General features: G+C 40.1%; 1 protein-coding gene across 2 annotated transcripts in view; it reads left to right on the forward strand.

Annotated features, from left to right (window-relative positions):
- The window catches only part of PDE4B (phosphodiesterase 4B), a 188,173-nt gene that overhangs the window by 14,920 nt on the left and 150,983 nt on the right, over window positions 1–22,270 (forward strand). Inside the window, exon 1 of one of the 2 annotated variants that reach the window (XM_086462174.1) lies at window positions 7,014–7,249. The exons of the other annotated variant lie outside the window; for it this stretch is intronic. Within the exon in view, the coding sequence (XP_086318300.1) occupies window positions 7,014–7,249 (236 nt within the window). Of the gene's footprint in view, window positions 1–7,013; window positions 7,250–22,270 lie in introns of those variants that run through there. 2 annotated transcript variants of the gene reach the window in all.

The raw sequence follows: 22,270 nt of genomic DNA on the forward strand, positions 1-22,270 counted from the left end.
TGGTATGATGGCCTGATTGACATAGATGACTAATTCAGTGTGAACAGTCGAGCGTCCAAGACACTCAAAAATCTCAAGGCATCTTTCTTAAAGGTGGACTTCATTTTTTTGTTACCAATCTGAAAGTGTTCTGGATCTTCTTGACCTTGTTAGAGGTACTGGATGTTTTAAAGACATAAAAGCTTATGAAGTCATATATGGGGGCTGCAATTGTTGGGTTATAACCCAAAAACTAATGTACAAGCTGCTTACTGAATGAGGAATAGCCTGTTTGAAAGCTACTGGATGCTAATGAAATGGGAAGAGCTCAAAAGGCCACCTTTTATATAGGGTGGGTCCTGTTCAACCTTTGCTAAGCTCATAGATGTGGGTAATTTCTCTGTGCTGGTGTCCTGACTCACTAAAATAAATAAGGACAGGCTTTTCCAGTTGCTTCTTTTGCAGTTGGCTCAGCTTGTACTCTGCAAACCGAAGGGTTGCTAGGTGCTGTGGTTCTGTCTGCTGTGACCATTTGTAGCGCTCCAAAATGTCACTTCAAAGGCCTGTGCAAGAATTACTAGTGTGTGCCCTTTCGAAAATTTCAGAGGCCCCTAAATCTGTGGAAATGGAGATGCAAACTATATAATTTTTAACTATAAAATATAGAAAATCCTTCTCTTCCAATGGCAATATAAATTGCAGTGAATTGTTGTTGGGTTTTTTGCCTCTTAAATGTGGGAAATTTGTCAGGCAAACCAGTAATTAGTGATGTATTTCTGCCTCTCGTTCAGCATCTCAATTCTGGAAAATTTCAGAAAGAAAAATTGTCAAACATGTCATTTAAAGTTTTCTGTCATGCAGCCATCTTTTAGAAGCTCGAGCTTGTGAGACAGCAGACATTGCAACTGAGCAAAGGCAGGTGTCTTTTTTTTTTTTTCTTCTTTTTTTACTTAAAAAAGATACAAGCTGAACACCAAAAACCCTACCGCTTGTGAGCCAAAGAGACTTTTTCCTGCATCGAGCTTTGCTCAGACTTCTATTAAAAAGACATTATTAAGGGATGGTTGAAGAACTTTACTACATCAGCATCTCTTCAGAGCTTCCAGATAATATTTCTTTGCTGTAACATTTATATTATTGATAAGTACTAGGTTTGTATTGCATGTTTTGGAAGTTTGATCACTGTGCTGCGTTGTGGCTTTACTGCGTTGTAGGAAGATGTGGCTGAACAAATGCATCTCAAATTAGAATGGTGAATTCTTGTTATTGAGGCTAAATTACTATTTTAAAGCATCAGAATTTGTATTATGGTTTAAAATGTCAATCATAGGTATATGCTTAAGTAGAGGCTATCATTGTATTTGCTGCTACTCTGAGGGAGCTAAAAGTAAAATTGGGACTAGGGTGGGGTAGAATTAACTGATACTGATTCTGCCTCTAACGTAGTCAGTAGCACTGACCAGTGGGATGGACGTAGTGTACCTCTTGGTCATGATAGAATGAAAATAAAGAAGGCATGAAGTACATACTTTATTGTTTCCTCTCATGTCAGTCTCTTCAGCTTATACTCTTCACCTTTCTTTTCCTTTTTTCTCTGCTTCTGTTCTGTCTAGAGAACTAATTCCATCACTGCAGAGATTTGAGTTCTCCGCTACAAACACACCCTTACCTATAACACTGGCTCTACAGCCGGTTTTTTGTTTTCTTGGAAGCTTTTCCAGGTTTTAGCAATGCAGCATCCAGTGCTTCTTTTGACATCATTGTCACCTTCCCAGCTCTTTCTTACCAGCCGTTGCTCTGACTTAAAGCCTTGGTTATCGTTTCCTATCCTTACATTTTCATCCACAGTGACTTCTGTTTTCACATTGAAGCGCTATTCCTTGGCATCTGCTTTCCTGGCCACTTACCTTTCTACAGCTTCCTGTTCATTGATACATTTTTTTGTCTTGCTCTTTCCTTCTAGACATTTCTCTTTTGTTTGATTCGCTTACCTCCCCCTCGCATCTTTGCCTGTCTCCCATTGCCTGGGTTGCTCTTATTTATTCCCAGCGCTGGCTCATCTTGGCAATTACATCTTCTGCCTTAGGCGTCACACTGAAGATCACATCCATGTCAGTCCTGTGACATTTCTACCACAAATTTATTCCCTCCTCTACTGCAGTCTTTTTAACTGAGCTCTCCCAGTACAAGTGACTATTCTTGGATTCTTGGCGCTCTATTCTACCTTCTCATTTCCTCTGCTTTCTCTATTCATATGTCTTTATTGGTTTAGTTCAAGAGAAAATTGTAATTTTATAGCTTTTTTTCTCCCTTACCTTGGTTTACTTTCCCTCTTTTCCTCAAAATCTTGTTCTTTGGTCCTTTCACAAAAACAGATGTTCATCAACTTCTCTGTTCCTCTAAACTCATCACTTGTTTCAGTGACCCAATTCTAATTCCAATTTCTAGTCTTCTGTGTGATCACTCCTACTCTGATCAACCCTTTTCTTTTATAATGGAAATGTGATGTAGCTGACCTGTTGGAGGGGGCCAGTGCCTCCTACTTCGGCTCACATTGCCCATTCATCTCTCTGGGAGCTAATGGAGCTAATTGGTTTCTAGAGTTTCTCTCCTGGAAGTCTATAGTAGATCCTCTCCCAACGCATCTTCTGGCCTATTTGTTTGGCAGAAACCCAGATGTTAAGTAGCTACAGTCCTGTGAGATTCTGTAATGTTGCTGGTCCAGTAGGGTTTGGGGTGGTTTTTACATCATGTTCAAGTTATAGTCTAGAAGAAAGATACTGGCTTCTAAGAGTCAGATTAAGTCCCCTTCCCTTATGCATCCTCCACTATTAATAAAGGTTCCAGAGATGGCCATCTCCTCTCCTGATGTTTACCATCCCGTGTTTGCACAGATGCCTGACTTAAACCAAGCAAACACTGCTGTGTACAAGGGACCATCAAAATCCTTCCAGGACTAATAAGTAGGAAGGAACAGACTGTCTTTATTTCTTCAGGAGCACATATTACATGCATGCATTTAGACAGCAAATTGCTTCAACAACAAGTAAGAAGATGCAGGGGGGTGGTGGTGTCTGTGTTTTATATTTTGTAATGATTGGCACACATAATAGTCTTAATTTTGAAATTGTTTGAAAGCTTGAAAAAGATCTTTATTTCTGCTTTTAAAGATGGAATACTAAAAGACAGGATTTCTGAAAAGGAGACTCTGTACTTGATTAAAAATATGTTTCCCCTAGGTTTCCTTCCTTTGAAAAATAGGTAAAAGGTAGTACCAGGAAACTTCAATCCCTTGAAATATTTTTTCTAATTATTTTGCTGTCAGGTTAGCATTATCTTTTTGGGATGCCTTACTAATGTGTATGGATGGAACGATGACCTAAGTAACAGAGGGGAGCTTCCTAACTTTTATCTAACTGTGCGTCTAGAGGGTGAGTTGTATGGAAGAATTATCCAATTACTCTTCCACCAACTGAAAGTGCTGTGAAAAGTCAACTAACTGCTCTTCCTTTCCTACTGAAGCATGTAGGTCATTCCACAGTTGCCTCTTCCCTGGCATTTTATTTTATCCTGGTAGTTACGACTTAGAAACAGGTAAATAATAGTGCTGCTGTAAAGAAAAAGTATCTCTTTCTGTTGCTTAGCAGTTGCTCTCAACACAATAAAGATCAGCCTTTGACGAGGAATTGCACGCTTGAAAATGTCGTTTACCACCTATATTGGTTATTCTAATAAAATGTATTAAAATATAGTGAAACCTCCTGCAATCCTAGACACTGTGGTAAGCTGGGAATCTTGTATGAAAACTCACCCAAGTGTATTTAAATTTTGAAAATGTGCTTCATTGTCCTTGTTCTTCCAAGTGGTTTCATTTTCCTGCCAGCACTACCAGGCCCTTTTCTTTAATCATCTTTTCCCCCTCCTCAACTCTTCCTTCCTATTACTGGCCCCTTTTCTGATGAGCTGTAATTACTTGTTACACTTGGACTACTGGTCCTATTGCACACAATATTCTGTATTGATAGACAAATTGTTGCATTACACTGTGTTACTGGGACATTATGGAAGTTCAGGAAAGAGCAAGATGCCTGTTGACCGTTTTTTGTTTGTATATTAGGGCAACTTCAGCAAACTGGTCTTCGCACCTGGTAACCTCTCGAGGTGTTCTGGTACCCTAGATGTTCTGTCTATCATTGCCTCCAGTTGCTGATGGTAACCTCAGCAAATACAGCAAAATTCATTTTTCAGAATTATTGCCAAGTGTATTCTGATACCAAGCTTTCATGCCAGTTAGCTCAAGTCTCTTGAAATGTTCTTGTTCTCACCTCTTCTTGGCTTGTCTTGGAGTAAAGCAGCATTCCTTGACAGAATGCCAGTACTACAAATCAGTAGAGACTATATAAACAGTGGCTGCATGGTCCTCTGTGCATGCAGCATCAGAAGTTGGCAGCATGAAGGATGGTAGCTGAAACAGAGCGTGGGCTGTTCCACAGCCTTTTTCAGGTAATTGTTAGCTCCCATTGCCATCAAGATCTGGGAGATATTTGACAGAAGAAATACCCTGTGCTAATGGTCAGCCTTCAAAATACTCTGGGGTTGTGTACCAAGCAGCTAGTGTCCTAGACCTCAGCTTGGAGAAGCACCTACATTCTGGCTACCCAAAGCTGTGGGTTGCACTTTGGCTTTGCATTCTTTATGCTAGCACAAGGGAGAGTGGAGGCTTGATTCCCCCTGCAGTCTACTTTTCCCGTCTCGTTGGCTTAGTCTTTCTTGCATTTCTTTGCTCCATCAACAGCATTTGTACATCTTACCACAGTACCTTCTGCGGGCTGTGGGGCTGACATCTCATTACTAATTTATGAGCATCCAAATAATGAGAAGCACTCCCTTAATGGACACTGCTTCTGAAACTGCTCTGAATTCAGGTAAGGAAAGTACATACTCCGTAGGAGGAGCATGCCATTTTACAGCATGTTATATTGCAGAGTGCTTTTAAAAGGTGAGTTTTTTTCCCTTTATTCTCCTTGCCATTTTAATGCTTTACGAAAAGGCGTGGAAATACTGTTTCTCTAATAGCAGATGTACCTCTCAAACCCCCTCCAATCTCCCATCTTGCTTTCTGGCAAGTCAGAAAGTTCATTATTTCTGGAATTCCAGATTCTAAGCATTTGTGTGGATTTTCTTTATCATTCAGCATAGCTCTCAAGCTTCCCTTTGTCTTTCACTGGCTGTCAGTACAGTATGGATGTAGAGTAACAGATCACAGTCTAACATGTCATAATTCCTAAAGCATTAAATATTCCTGTTCCGCTACTGCATGAACCTCTCCATATTAAATATCACTGCATTTCCGGTGTCTTTGGCCTAGGCTCAGGCAGATCTTTTGGGGGGGTTGGGGTTTTTTTGTTTTCGAATGGTGAATAGCATAGTAGAAGGTTAGGTACAACGTCTGGTAACTCCTCTGTAGTCTCTGCTATAGGGAGGCTGTCTATAGCAAGCCTTTTGCCTGTAGCTGAGGAAGGCATGCCACTGTTTTTGTCAAGTGTTTTGGGATGTATGAGTGAGAAGGACACTGGAATGGATAGAGACTGGTGGGGATTTGTTGTGTAATTGATGCCCATACTGTGCAATCGACCTCTGGTGTGCAGATCAGAGCACTTTCAGTGTGGGCTGGCTGGGTATACTCTTTCTTGTCTCCTCCTCCTTTAAAGAGAATTATTGTATTTACATTTAAGGCCACCTACTTTTGACCAGTTAAAGAGATGCTCTGCCACTCCCTGTAGTATTTATTGTGTTCTTGGCATCAGCATCGAATCTCTTCTTTAACTTCCTTGTCTGGATATTATTTTTATTTTTTTTAAGTCTTAGAAGTATAGGTTTCACAGTGTTTACATCCAGAAAAAAATCTTGGGTTTTGTGTTTCTAAATACATATATTGCTTAAATACATTTGAATTCCTTTATACTGTCTTTGCAGGGAAGTGCCAGGTCCCCCATCCTTTGGTACTTCCCTCAATTTTCTCTCTGTATGCTGGCTTCTCCTGTGGTGGTTGCCGAGTTGGGGCTGTGCAGTCTGGCAATGATTTTGCCCTTTGACCATACGTAGATCCCAGGACAGCAAAGCGTGCTGCTTTGGCAGTGTTCAGCTTCATCTGCAGAGCGTGCATTCTCGTATGCTTTGTTCTTGCAGAATATTATTCCTTGCTTCTTGGTGGCTGTTTTTTTTTTTTTTTTTCCCTACTAGACCTTTTCTTCCTGGCCCACCCTGGGAGCTGTGCACACCTCTATCAGAGCCAGTGCTGCTGCCATCTCGGGGTCGCTCCGGGTGTGCCCGGGGTGCACTCGGTGATGCCCACGAACAATGTCATGATGTTAGACAGCTCGTTAAAATTTCACGAGAATCTGACACACTCATCACACAAGACGTAGCTGAACGGAGTCCACTTGTCAAAATAATACCGAGCCAATAAGCATGTCATGGGTGGAGCTACTGCAGTACGGGTAAAACTAATTCTGAATGAAGACCTTTTTATTAAACATACTGGGCCTGAATGAATCAGGTTACTTGGCTTGTGACAGACTCGGGGATTCCTTGATTTTATTAGTACACACTGAAAAATCCAGTGTTTTTCTGTTAAGTCTGTGAAACCAAAATGCTATAGGAAAGGGATTGATCGGGAGCCGGCTGTTATGAATTTTTCATGAGCTGGTGTGCGGGGCTGAATGGCTCCGGCGCGCGTCGGTGTGTAGCTGGCAGGCAAGCCGCATCCACAGGGAGGCTGCTGACACAGAAACACTTTGGCGCATTTTCAGAGGGAGAACTGGGCTGATAAAGGGTTTTCTGACAGCCCTGGCTTATCGTCTTTCGATTTATGCTGCTGTTGCTTCAGGCAGCCTTTCCATTTGGACCCCAGCCTTGTGAATGAGCGGGGTAAGCTCTGACGATTTATCAGCGTTTTTAATCTGCGGCGATGCCTGCGTGATGTGTTTTTGTTACATTTTCTGAATGGTGAGAGCTCACATAACATCTAAGCTATGACAGCAAAAGATTCTTCTAGGGAACTTGCTACTCCAGAGTCAGAGATTTACATAAGGACTTTCAAAGAACAAATGCATTTAGAGCTCGAGCTTCCCAAGCTGCCTGGGAACAGACCTACGTCTCCAAAAATTTCTCCTCGCAGTTCACCGAGGAACTCTCCGTGCTTTTTCAGAAAGTTGCTCGTGAATAAAAGCATTCGCCAGCGTCGTCGCTTTACAGTGGCACATACATGGTAAGATCTTCTGGGTATCTGTGCGGGTTTACAAAACAATGTGCGTAGCTGTGGTTTTAACATGGAAAAATGAGCTGAGATTCATTCACGGTACTCCCTGCAAGTGTTAAATGAATAGAGCAGGAGGCAGCCAATGTATGTATAATGCAGTGCCTTGACAATTGTCATTCAGCTTCTGTTCTCCAGAATAAATCCAGCCCATTATTCATGTGTGCCGTGGTTAATCTCTGTCGAACAAAGGCAGCAGCCGGTAACTTTCCCGGGCGTTTTGTTGTTGTAGGTAGACCACACGAATTCATTTCAGAACCTTCAAGACATGTTTTTTTTCTTTGCCCCTGTCAGCTCTGACTGCAGATGACAGTACAGCGCAGACCGGATGGTTTGGGCAGGGTGCTCTTGGAGTTAAATACTGGAAAGGGCTTTAACTTCAGTGTGAGGGGCTTTTAAACGGTTTTTGCTGGTTGCAAATATACCGTTTTTCAGCCATCTTTTCAAGGAAACTCAGGCTAAGAGTCTTCTTTTCCCTCCCTTCAAATTACTAACCCCAAATAGTCAATTTGCATGCCATTACAGTTGATTGGGAGCTGCCTCTGACTGTCAGTTATACTGGTTAAACCATGCCATAAACAATAATCAACATATATCATTCAGGAAAATCTATGAGAATCTCATTGGTTAATTTTCTAAATTTACTCTATATGGGTCTTGTGCTGTCCACCTTTTAAATTCCAAAAGTCTCTATAAATATGCACTAGTTGACTGTGGGAATTAAACCGGAAAACTTACGGTAGCATGTATATTTTAATCCCTGCTCACACATAGCCATATGCATTACTTTCCTGTTCCATGGATTGAATCAGAGGAGAGAGGATGAAGCTATCCCATTTGTATCTGTATGGGCCAGTCGTTTTGGGGTATCTGTAATACCCATCCTTGTCTGCTACTTTGTGAAATAGAACATACTTTTTAAATGGTTTATTTGAATGATGCTGAAATATTTCAAAGCAGTATTTACTTCTGAAGTGAATTCCTAATTGCTTAGAGTGGATTAGTGGCTCTTACAGTTGTTCTATGCTGTGAATCAGTAAGAAAAATGAGAGGAAAAATGGTAAACTTTGATACCAGGGAATTGCGTGCAGTAGAACTGGGATAATGGACTTTTAATTTTTTTTTTTTTAAACACAGTTTGAAATGCATTTGGGGTGTAACAGCATTCAATTCAAAATAGAATTCTATAATCATGCAGACTTTCTGCCTTTTTTTTTTTTTTTAATCCAAGCAGTAATAACAGCCACCCAATCTGGTCCCATGCTGTAACGGTTTCAGTATAGTCTTCAGCTTCCTCTAGCTTTTTAATTGGTTGTAGGCAGTAGTGTTTAGGTTTGTACACATTAATTCCCTTGAACATCTGTCATATCTCTCAGCGTTGAAACAGTGGGATGCTGCTCATCTTACCCCCACTAGCGTGTTTAAAGACGTGTGTTGTGCAAGGACAGTGCTGCTGGGAACTGGTAGAGCAAAATGTTGTCGGACTCAACACAGGCTCTCTGTGTTGTTTGGTGAAAAAAATTAACATATCTCTATATATGCACACACACATAATTAATAATCTCTACTTGAATCAACTTGTAAAGGTGGTGGGATTACTCTGGGTTCATTTTTTAATGGAACAATGGAAAGTTCTCATAATCTTTCGATTTTTTAAAAGTTTTTAATGTCAGGTGGTTATGAACTGCACATAAGTGTTTCAGCCTTAGATAAGGAGTGAACTATTGTAGAAATGAAATCACCCTTGCAAAGAGAGGTTTCCAGAATGTATGACTGTGAGTACATGTTTAGTGCAGTCAAAACATACAGCAAATCCAGACATATTTTCAATTTGCTTGAGCATGTTATAAAACAGGAGGGAATTTAAACTATGTAAGTATGTTACAGCATTTCATTAGAATGTCTGTACAGCTGTTGCGTGTGTGTTGCAGGCAGTGTGCTCTCAGCTATGTCACTGAATTTGCTTATTAGTGGTAAATCTGTTGTGCAGTGCATGAAAACAACGTCACCTGTGCTAAGCAAAGATGCCACTTATATAAGGTGCTCTTTAGTGTCGAGCTGCGAAGTTGTATCTGGGTAGCAAAGGAATTACCTCAGGAGTAAATGTATGAGAACTAGCAGCTACACAGTGATACTAAGCAAGGAAATTAATTTATTCAGTTGGATATCATATAATCTATAACTTCCATAGCCTCATAAACAGTCAACTTCCTCAGTTTGGGGGTTAGTGGCATGGTAAATTATGATCTTTCAACACCTTTATCGTCATTGCTAATGTCGTTACTTGATGAATCTTCTGTTGCAGCTTTTATGCCCCTTGTTTTCAGTTTTCTGTCTTCCCTTGCTCTTCTCTTTCCTTTTTCACTAATTGTCTTTTCTAGGCATTTTCCTTCTTGTATAACTGAATACATTTCAACTTCTTTCTCCTCATTATGCTGATGAAATCTCTGTCATCAATCTTCTCCAATATCCAGACATCAGATCTTATTCAAAAAGAATAAGAATTTTTTTTTTTCTCGAATTAATTTTTTGTTATGTAAGGCCAGGACTCAAATACTTCTGTACTCTGAACGTTTCTTTTCCTCAGGACCCAGTTCTCATGACAGTACGCGACCAAAATGTCAACACAGTTGCCTTCAAACATCTGTCAAGCTGATCCCTTCCTGCTCTGAGCCCCTTAAGCAGTTTGCCATGGCTGGTGTTGCTGTGCCCAATCTTCAAATACCTCATTCATATAAAATAACAGCACAAGAATTCTTAAGCCTTTGGTCTTTTTCCTCCACCAGAATCCAGAAGTCTCCTTTTCTTGCGTCTAGTGTTTTTGTCCTGGAGATCCTAAAAGCCCATGTCCTACTTCTTCCTTTCTGGTAGTTCCCCTTGTATCAGTTGTGTTTTGGGGCTTTTGTGAGGAAAAGAGCAGGCAGTAGCTGACATGACTTGATACGTCTTAGCAGCTATCTAAATTCTGAACACGCTATGCACCCTAGTTGCAGAGTTTCCTCTGCAGTCACTGGAGAGAGGACACCATCTCCAGAGGACGAGGAGATACTCTTGGTCCACAGCACTTTCTGGAGTTGAGCCAGTGCTAACACAGAAACAGCAAGTCCCCTCTCTGCTGCTCATGGTCTGTTCTGCCTCGCCCTGGCCTTAGCTTGAGGACTTTCAAAGCAATAGTTTGAAAAATAGCTTTTATTTTCTACAGGTCTGCCATCTTATTTTTGTCCAGTAATACTCTTAGTATTGTTTGGATTACACCCAGAGCCAAGGTCCTTCTCAGAAACATCCTGGAAGCTCCTGAATGTCTTCTAAAAGAAAGTAGGTATTTTCTAAGTGCACTCTGCTGCTTATAGTACAATTTTATTTATCTTGCAATAATTGTCTTCAAGACTATAAATAATTCTTCAATAATATTTATGCAACCTAGATCACTTACTCAGTTTGTTAATATATAGACAGTCACTGGCTATGCTGCATGATAAGCACCAGCTTTTTAATGATTTCTAGAATATTAATTTTATTATCTTTTCTTAGCTAAGACTTTTGTGGGTTTTTTCAAATTAATTCACATTTAGCTTTTGTAATTTTAGTGGTTTTGAACCGGTGGTTTGGTTTTTTTTATACCTGTCATCTAGTTTTTGAAGGCAATACAGGACAGAACAGGAACGGTACACTAGGAAATTTTGCATTAGTTTTTCTTTTGTTTATCCGTCAATGCAATTGAAATACAGACATACATTTGCTTTTTAAAGATAATGTAAAATGTAAATCATATGCTAGCCTTAATTTTTTGAAAACATGATCTGTTTCCATTGCACAATATCTGTGGTGGTGGAATTTCGTATGTTAAATCGTATGGCACAATCCAGTCAGAGGGGTAGCGTTTGAGTTTTTTTCCGAGCCTGGTGAATAACAACTGATCAGTTTAATTACTTCAAGCTGCTAAATTTACTATAGGAAAATCAAAGCTATCAAAAGATGTCAGGTTTTGTTTTGTTTTCTGATCGTTGTGCTTCTAGAACAAAATAAGAAAGACTTAGCTAGTGGCAACCCACAGTTGGAACAGTGCTTCAGAAAATTCAGTTTTTGGAGACTGTCTGTGTACTTGAAATTGCTGAGGATAACAGGCATTTTGAGATCTATGAATTTCCCCAGTGATTTGGTCATGTTATGGTGGTGTGTACAAGTCACAGGGCAGAGCTCATGTGGTAGAGTGGAGCTGCTGGTGGGACCTTGTCCTTGTTGGAGTTCCTTTCAGCACCAAGCCCTGCTGCATCAAACTGCAGTGAGGTGGCCTCTGCCCTGTGCTGGCACCAGGGCCCCTGATCTGAGATCTCCTGGCCAGCTTCAACCATAGCCCACCCTAGAGGAAATCAGTTTTGCTTTTGAGACAAATCTAGTGTCTCTCACAGTAACCTGTCTCACTGAAAGTACTATGTGATGTGCTTTGGGACCCATTTCAACTTTGCTATATACACACACTTGTCTTTACTTTGATGAGCTGATCTGTTTGTGTTTTTCACTGACTGCTGATGTGATTTCAAGCTGCCTTTTTTTTTTTTTCCATTTTGGAGAAATAGGATGACTCTTGCTTTCTGGAGTTTTGCTTTCAAACTGAGACTGGTATTGGACACTCTGTGTTGCTCAGTTATTTAGTGAAAGTCCTAGGAGAAACAAACTGAAGTGAGTAGGGAAAAGGATGGGGAAAACCCAGAAGGTTTCTTCTTTTTCTCGCTGAATATGTTCTCCCATCTGTCCCGAGGAGAGTTCCTGAGCGCTAGCAGTGAGTGGCAAGAAGAATTCCAAAGCACAGGAAGGTGAGGAGGAAAGAGCTCTTCAGACAACAGAGATAAGGACACACAATGAACTCAGAACCAGCTATGTAATCTTTACATATGTTCTGACTATTTATATTGCCTCTAAACCCTGTCTACAACCGCAGAGGACAGAAAGGAGAAACTTCGTCATCCTTCAGCCACTTCAGTGGGAAAACACGGTGTTAAAACAGTCACCAGCTGTTAAAGACTCAGGCAAAGTACCACAGATTATTACATTGATAATAATTTGATTTTGATAGATTCAGCTGTTTCTCTGAGCGGAGGAGAGAGAAAGAGAGTGGATCCCTTCTCAGAGAAATAAACACTATTCCCTGGCATTTGTAATACCTTTAAGTTTTTAGTGTTTACAGTGTGCTATTCTATGAGGAATATAGATTCAGAGAGGTTTCGTGACTTACGGTGGTGGCTGAGACCGGCCTAGACAATCCATGACCTTCAGCTGCTCATACACAGGCTTAACTATTAAGTTAATGTTTTCTGTGCCAAAATGGTTTCTTAAGGAAGCTTTGCTGTTGAATTTAGCTTTGTTAAAAGCTATGTTGATGTGTGAAACTTGCCATTGTGATGGCATCTGCAGATTTGTACTGTACGTTTCTAGGAGGTACGGTTTGCTTCTTACATGCTCGAGGTGGTTGCCAGGACAGACTGATAAACCACAAATGTGTCTGCTACATAATTTATGTAGTGTAGATTAGTTTCATTGCGGATCTGTATGCTCTCTGGTACATCATTGTTTGGGTTTTTTAAAATCTTTTTCAGCTTTTTTGTTTCTGTATAACCACAGCTAGCTCTTCTCAAGGTTCTCTGTGTTTTACTTGTGTTACCTGACATTACCTTATGAGAACATCACATGAGTTCCACAATGATGGTGCTCTTCTGTGTCGCACGGCATGAGTTTGGGAGCAGTTTAACCTGTTGGGTTTGTAGGTTCTTCGTAATGATCACAGTATGGATGTTCTGCAATAGTCAAAAAAATAGTTCAGGTTAAAACATGGATGATGCTCTTGGCAGAGGTGAATTAAAGCAGTGCCCCAGAAAATGCTTTGCTGATTCTGTGATGGGACGATTTGCAAACATAGATTTGGAGAAGTAGAAAGAAGGGCAGATTTGGGAAGCTACAATGTGAAAACTGCAGTTGCTGTCACTTACCCATTCAGGAAGACTAAGAGGAAAGTGACACAGAACATAAATGACAAGTTTGAACTCTGCTCATGGGATGTTAGAGTTTTACCAAGTTTATGAATCCGTAGGCAGCATTGCTTGACGTGTGTGAGTTCCTGCCTCAGTGCAGTGTAAGGCTGTAACTGATAATAGGTGATAGACATTTATGTAATGTACTGAAACAGTGATACACAAGCGTAATGCTAAAGTAAAACAAGATGACTGGTGCAACAGCAGCTGATAATGTTTTGGAGTAAAGTATTGCCATAGCCACTCATAGAAGAAAACTATTAATATGAAATATGGTTTTATTTTACAAGAAATACATGCATAGATTCAATCTCTTCTTTCAGATAAACCTCTACCACTGGGAAGCACTGGAAGAAAACTTCTAAGTTTCTCAATTTTTTTTTTTTTTTCTCTCTCAACACTGCATATGGGCATTGCTGAGGGGCAGAGCAGAGATTAAATGATATAAGACTAAGACTCTGGAGAAACAGCAATATATTAGCTGATTCATTTTGTTCTTATGGTAAAAAAAATACTAATTTTTTGGTGTTGGACAAAACACCCGGTTGATCTACTAGTATCTCCTGATGAATATAGACCTTCCTTATGGTGTGGTACGCGATAGTGTACTCACATTTTCCATATCGCTAGGATTGTGCACTTAAATAGGAATCAGGTTTGACCCAGATTGTTTTGAGTTTTGACTGTTTCCAATAAAAACGATTGACAAAAATGTAAGAACAACTTCGAGCAATAAGGCTGACGAGTATGTAGATTCAAGTCAGCCATTAAATGAGATGAAGAGGGAGGAAAGACGTGCAGATAGGAGGAGGGGGCAGTGCTGAGAGACTACAAATTGTACAGTTGAAGGTATATTTTGACATTAAAAACAACATCAGTGTAGGAAAAAGGACTGTTTCAAAACTTCCCAGTGCTGCAGACAGAATTCTGTTGCTTTAGAGACAGGGCCCTACCATGAATGGTATAGTTGAGTTGGATGGCCGGAGTGAGACAAGGGGGTTACAACTGCAGGGGCTGGACTGACTGACACTGCTGCCAGATGTGTTCACCAGCCTCTTTATCTCAGCAGCTTCCCTCTCTGCAGCAGCAGCTGCCAGCTGGCTTTGCTGTCAGTGGCAGAGAAAGTAATGAGGACATACATTTTTATTTATTTTTATTGTTGCCGTAATAATCTGCTACATTAGGAAGCTGCCTACTTTGCTACTGTCTAGAACTTGTTTGGTCTAGAAAAAGAGAGCTTTTATGGGTAGAATTAGTATGGCTGCACTCACTGGAACTGAATTCACCTGTATATGTTCGATGTACCATTGTGTAAATGCCTTCTGCTTTTTTTTCCTAAGCCAGCAAGTTTCATTTTATCATGATAGAGCAATTTATTGCAGCTTTCTCCACAACAGATTTAAATGCTATGAAGGCAAAACATCTGCACAGCAGTTAATGGAATTAAATGGGAACCGTTTTATCAATTTGACCTGAATCAGTCTGTACTCATGGGGAGAAAGAGGTTTTGTTGCACTTCCAATAGCTCCATGTGTCCAGCATTATGTAGTTTAGTTATTGCTAGGATGGTGATTTTTCTTTGTGCAGTTGTATACAATGTATGATGCATCATGACGCAGACCTCAGAAGAGGAGTCTTATTCTGAATAAAAATGTTCTGCAGGTAGAGTCTTACATACGCATATACTGAATAATTTCCATTTCATTGCATATTTGTCTTGTTACTGTAACTTCTTGGATTCCTGTTGTATTGATTTCTGACATACCTAGCTGTCTAGACGTTGGAGTGGAAAAGCAAGCACGTTGTACCATCTGAAAGCATACCCCCTGAAAGGAAACATAAGGAGACATTAATCTCATTTTATCAGTAAAAGAAAACAGAAATCAATTGATTTTTCTCTCAGCTCAGGCCCAGCTTTTACACTGATACAGGTTGACGAAATGCAAGTACAACAAAAACGTTTCAGAAATTACCTCTTTTTATGATAGTGGTGTGTAGTTTTTGCTATAGTACCAAAGTATTTACTCTGTGTTCCTAAAATGTGCAGAATATAGTTTGTAAATTAACAGTTGCTTGCTGTCTTTTCAATATATATAGAGCCATATAAAGAGCTATCTGAAAATTAGAAACATTTTGTGCTGCTACTTCGTTTTCAAAAGCTTTAATGAACCCTGCTGACTTTGTACATATACAGGTAATAATTGCATAATGATGGACAACTTCATTAGGTTAGAGGGAAAGTTTTCTTTCATAGCAATAATGCAAAATTAGCTCTTTCATTTTATTGGATTCATTATTACTGCAATAATTGGAGAGTCTGAACCTGTACTGAGCCCAGTGCATTCTGGAGCTCGTGCCACAGAAATGAGGTCTAAGGCAACTCAGCAACATTCAGAAGGCACTCGGTCCTTGTAGATTCAAGGGTATTTTCAGATCTTTGTTTTAAAACTGTGCACTAAGTCAAATTATGTGTTACTGGTTAAAGGTAATGTTTATCATTGACCTAATCATCCAGTTATGACTGAAGTTCTGTTTGCCGGGTGCTATGTACTGCAGCATTTCTCTTTTTTAAGCAGACAAGATGGGGGGGACGGGGGATGGTGGTGGAGAGAAGTTACCGAAATGCACCGGTTAAAAGCATCCTATCCTATATTGCTTAGGTAAGCAATCCTCTTGCTTGTCTACGGCTTATTTTATTTTGTGTTTTTTTTCTGAGGGGGATGGGGAGAGAATGAAAAACAATCAAACATGACATGTGGAAACTCCAGAAGAGGTTGACAAGGAGCACAGAGCCAAGGCAAAGAGAATGGGAGAGGAAGAAGGGCTGGACAGGAGAAGTTGGGCAGCATGCTAATCTTGTGGGAGACAGTTTCTGGATGACTCTGTGTCGATTCTAATTGATGCAATCGCTGTTGTCACTAGCATGTCAGGCTGTCCTTAGGCAATTATAGCTCTGAGAGCCAGCTGCTGGAATTAAAGAGAAATGCTGTTGGAAGAGGTGAGTCTTTTGAAGACCTGAGCCAGAGTTCTTCTCAGCCTTCCAAATCTGACCATCACCTCTGCAACTCCCTTCGACTTTAGGCTTTGGAGGAAGTTTTGTCTGTTTCTCTCAGGTAAGAACCTGAGGTTTGTAACCTGCCCACTTACTGCCTTCAGGGTCTTTGCATCTGCAAGCGGTTGTGAACAAATACAATGTCAGCCTCAAGGTGCCTTGTCATACAGCCATCTACTTTTTAGTTAGACTTCAGTGCCAGCTTTCAAATCTTTATTAAACCATCCTTAAGAGATTTGAAAGTTTGTTTCCCAAAGACTTGCAAACATATATGCAGTGTATTACTGTTCAAATGTTGCAGAAAGCAACGTGGGGACTAATTTACCTAGCTAAGAAAGTAAAATCACATAAATCCGGGTCCTGGTGCTATTCATTCAACATTGTAAAATTTCTGGGAAAATAAGCAGTGTTCACAGTGTGAGACACTTCTGTTCCTAGCCCTATCTTATCTTCAAAAACTAGAATTTTATCCTGAAAAATCAAGTTCCCATGAATTTTCATAACAACAGCATCTGCTTTTAGGACTCTTAGGTAGTGCACTCTGGCAGAAGTATTTGCTGAAGACCTGCAGGCCCGTGTTGTTGAGGAGCCTATGCTGGAGGGCCTTGTAAAAGCATCTGCTCCTGGTGGCTCAGTGCTATAGCTCTCCTTGGGCACTTAGGCCAACGTTTGGAGTTCCTTCTCTGCCAGATATTGTAGATGCATTTTATAGCACCGGTATTTTCCTGTGAATGTGCTAAAAGCACAGAGTAGGTAATATAATTTTTCTGACTTAGATATTTCTATCTGTATTGGCATCCCTTTTTGCAGCTTCAGATAACCTTAGATTAGTAGATTTTATTCATCTGGGCACATATGTTGCTACGAGATTCCCTTACCTCACAACCTGGAATGTGTTCCTATTTCTACCAAAGACTGTTCGTAGTGCAGCTTTCACTGAAACAGAAATAGCAGCATAATGACCCTCAATATGAGTAGACTGAGTTAGAGCAGTGTTTCCTCTGTCATGAAATCAAGCTGTTCTAATGCACCACATATGGAGACACCTCTCTGCTGATGGATAAATGGCATGGCACTCGGTGTGGGATTTGCATGATTTCTATTAATAGCTGAGTGATTGGGGGTCCTACTGTAGGAGTTCATGCACAAGTGTGTGATCAGCTGAGGATCTAATTCCTGTGTGTTAACACACAAGTGCTCATTTAAGAGGTTCTCAGCCCATTTGCCTTATTCTGTCCCCTCTCAAGCCAGTTAGATGGGCAGGACATCGGAACACTTGTATAAAAACCAGATGAGGCAGGTAATCCTAGGGAGGCTCGTTTTCCATGAGTATTACAATCACGAGCACCTTCACAGCGTATACAAGGGGTTGATTTCTTGAGGGCTGTCACAACTATAGAGCTCCTGGCATCCTTATTGTGCCTCCTTTACGGGATGCAGGGCCTAAGGGAGCAGTGTCTCCGCTGTGTCCCAGCTGTCAGACCAGGCTGGAGCTACCTGGATACTGTGCCTCTCCAGCCACGCTGCCTTCCCTGGTTGCTGCTACTGTGATCATGTACTCTGTGATCATGTATTTGGCTCTGTCCTTATCCCAGTTGCCTGAGTTCTGGGTTTGGGAGAGAGGGATGTGGCTGGGAAACATGTGCTTTCCAATTTGAGCGGAGAGCTTTGAGTTATCCCCTTGCGTGGGTGGACTGCAGTACTCTGAAGATAAACTGGGTTTGCTCATGGTTATCAGAGTGAGTGGATAGCATTATTTAAGTATTTCTTTAGTGGTTGACTTCAGCAGGAAAGTTTTCAAAGCAAGTAGTAATTATACACGTCTCTTAACCGTGATCACTATAAATTAATGATGGCAAGCTGCAGCCACCCTTAACTTCTGAGATCTGAGTATAAGTCTGTTTTCCAAAGCTTTCTCTTCCCCCTTAGGGAATGTGTCCTTTTAAATCTAGTCAAGGTCAGTATTGTCAGACTGGATCCCCTTAACAAACTATTCTGTTGAGCTGCTGGAGGTCAGAGATGGAGCATGAAAACAAATACCTTTTGCATTGTCCCTCCAGTGTTTGTAGCCTGGCTGCCTCCAGCTGTTGTTGGGCTTGCTGCTTACTTTTCCAACAGTTTGCTGTTAGATTAAACTGATGTATGCATTCAGTAAACATACTCATCAAGAGGTCACAGTGTATTAATAAATTATTACAAGACAGCCCTTTTTATTTGATACTGAGCTCCTTCAGTTCCAGATTAAACTGATGAAAGCTGGAAATGTTACATATTTCTGAATCATAGCCACCAAGGCATTATTTATTTATTTATTAAGCAGCTGGTAACAAATAATAAATGATGTCCTTACCACAAAAACCCTCTCACCTCAAACCCACCAAAAGCCTTGAAGAACTCCATTGTCATTTAACTGATATTTGCAAGACAAACATCTTTCAATGTTGAGAAGAGTGTATGAGGAACAGTCCTACTGTCTCAAGAGATCTCTTCACTGTCTTATTGGTGATGAGATGCAGGTGATTCCACTGGCATAATGGCAAAGAAGGATCAAAAGAGAAAAGACGGTACAGGATGGAGAAGGTAACTCTGGAAGATGCACATTGAAAGAAAAGTTGGAGTAATGAGAAGCCCACACTTCCTACAAATATGATCTTGAAATGGCCTTCTCTGGAGTACAATAACTTGGCAGTCTCGGGTAAGTCTAGGACCTCTAGACAGCTGCTGCCTTTCCTTACAGAAGTGTTGAGCTGTCATCTCCATAGGCATAAGGATGTGTTCTCACACTCTCTGCCTACAACAAAACCACCTTCCTAAATCACCCAAGACCTAAGGCTTTGCCCTGTTTTCAAGAAGGGATGGGTGGAAATCTGCACTACTGTACTTCAAACCTGCCTTCATAAGGAAAAAGAAAAATCTTAAAGCGTCAGGCTTTGCTATTTTTACAGCATATCCTAGAAAGAAGCTCCTGCATTGCTGTATGCATTCGCAATTGCGACACGCTGCGTGCCTGCTGTAGGCAATTATTACTGTTTGTTGTGTACTAGTCTTTTGTTGTTTTATGATGAAAACAATTTTGTAACAAGTTGTAAATACTTTTGGTTGGTCAGCCTCTTGTGCACTGAATGTGAATCTTCAACCATGCTTGGAAGTTTTTTTGAGAATAGTCGATGTACTTTGAGTTGGCATTTCATTCACTCAAATTCTGTAAACTAGGACTTCAACGATGGCTAAGTAAAAAATGTCAGGACTCAGCTCCGTGGGATAGAAATATTTTCCGATAGGTTGTTTTATTGTATTCAGAGCATGTTTGTATTGTTTAGGATTCACGTATTATTAACCACTAACAATATATGACAGCATACTCCCTTTGTAGTGTACTTGCTCAAAATAGCCTCAAGGTGGACTTGAGAAACGAATTTGGTTTTAATGGTTGGTTAACATAATTTAGAATTAATTAAAAGGACTTAAGTTGATGTTAATTCACAAGGTGAAATTTGAAAAATACTATGAATTAAGATCATGGATCTGTTCTGTAATGATAGATGTGGGAGAAATTACAAATTCTCCCTGTGGCCTGGGATGACAACTGTATTTCTGTGTCAGAGTATTCCTTTTGATCCTGATCTAGATCACGTGCTCCCTCACCATCACCTATGTCAGTGCACCTCTCCTCATTCAGACTCAGATAGCAGACCTGGCTTTTTACTCAGTTTATCTGTTAAGTTGACTTATTCTCACTCGTTAGGGAAATCTCAGAAGAACAATAGAATTGAGAAACAGTGATCCTCATCTGTGCTGAAGGGATGGGAGATGAAGCAGGAGAGCATGGCAGGAGACAGTCAAGCACAATACTGAGGGTTGCATTATTAACTGTGGAAGTGATGAATATGGAAGTGAGCTCAAAAACATACAGGGCTGATGTTTTAAAAACTCATTTGAAGTTGTGTGTATGACAATATAAGGCAAATATTCACAGATCTTCAAGTGATGCAATTTATCAGTCATATCGGTCAAAATTTGCAAAAGCAGGAGCATGGTGTTAAGTTTTCGAGTTGTCTCTGAGATAAGTGACTAGACATTAAAAACTGCTGCCCACAGGAGAGTGGCTTACCCCCCAAGCTGGTGACAATTGGAGCAGTCAACCTGGGTGTTTAAGTCCCAGGCGTTTAGTTATTTAGTTGATTTTTTTTTTTATTTAGTGATTCTCATCCAAACACTGTATTTCATTGTTAAAAATCTAATTTCCAAGTTGTTAAAGATAAAATTGCTCTCATAAGAAAGGTCTTGGTTAATTTCTGATTTCTCTTGTTCATGTGTTCTGAAGAGAAACAAATTCAAAGTATTTCAAGACTTTAGGGAAAATATTTCCTATGTAATAAACACCACAGGTTTGTTCATTCAAATGTAGTGGGGTGGAAACTGATTTCTTGGTGGAAGAGCAATTGCCTGTTGTGAATGAGTGGCAGCAGTCATTGTCAAATCCAAATTTTTTTCTTTGTAAACTGAATGGTCCTGGGTAGTAGCGATGCAAACTTGAAATGGCATTGCCTGAGGCAAATAATACCCTGATGTATTTGATTTGCAAAGATAACAAGCTGAGTTACATTTTTGCTTTCACTTACATTAATGGTTCAAGGAAAGGGAAGATAAGAAACTGAAACAGATCATTAAATCTGCCTTTTATCATGGTATTACTTAAGGTAAAAGCTAGTGACGCCTCAAGGAATCTGTTGGAAAAAAAGTAGTATTTAGTGCTATATAGAGAAAAATAGAATATGTACTGTATTTTTGTTAGATTTACAGCAACTGGGGGTTTTGGTAGAGCATTTGGTTAAATATCTAATGAATAATTCAGGGTCACTAATTTATGAACCCTGTCATATAGACTAAAAGCCAACTTTCAGGGCCTTAGACAAAGAGAATAATTACACAGCATTTAGCTAAACAACGACCCAACTGGGAAGTCAGTGTGGTGGGAGGGGATGCTGTGATATGCCTATGATGCCCTTTGAAGGGCATCAGCTCTTGGCTGAAAGAGGGAATGGTTTAATTCTGATAGATTTTTTTTTTTTTTTTTTAATAGTCAGTGTTAAAAATCTCTCCTTGGGAACAGTAAGCCTATTACATTGATAAAACACAAAGTTATTTGAGCAGAAGGTTTTGATAGAAGCATACAGGTGGACTTCGGGACCTTCATGTCTATACTCTGTAATTCTGTGAAATGGTTTTGTTGAACCAACTATCTGATGCATTTTTGATGCTGTACTTCTGCCAGGCGTGATATGGAACTGGAAAACAAAGGGGAGGATGTTTCCCTGATGAGCTTGCAGTCTTAATTAACAAGACTTAACAAAAACAATTACCACAGATAAAGGTTAAAAAGAGATAAGAGAGATAAAAGTAAATCTCAAATAGGGACAAGAATTAAAGCAGAGATTGTCATATTCAAGAATACTTTTCCTCCACTGAGCACAGCAGACATTAATAGAAATGCTTTTTAGGGCTGCAAATGGCCTATTTTCATCCTGGATCGCTTGATGTACATTTTCAGAAATTTAAATTTTGGTTTACAAAGCCAAATAAAGAATTGCAGAGACTTACAGAACGGTGCATTGTAACGTGTGTCACCTTTCCAAGTAGATGTGTTTTGAAGGCATTTTGGGTTTAAAGTAATTCAAAAATCTGTAAAAACAGCAGCATGTTGCAATTGGAGATAACTTTTTATTTTTCATTTCAGTGTGACCCTAATGTAGGAAATTAGCTGATATTCTCCACCTGACATAAAGGCCCTGGGTTGGGAATCATGTAGCTTGTAACAATTGAGTAGATATGCCTACTGGAAGGGAGAACTGTTCACGAAAATTACAAGTAATTTTATCTGAGTGAAAAGAAATA

Source organism: Leptosomus discolor, chromosome 3 (genome assembly GCF_034619465.1).
Source record: "Leptosomus discolor isolate bLepDis1 chromosome 3, bLepDis1.hap2, whole genome shotgun sequence".
Lineage (NCBI taxonomy): Eukaryota > Metazoa > Chordata > Aves > Leptosomiformes > Leptosomidae > Leptosomus > Leptosomus discolor.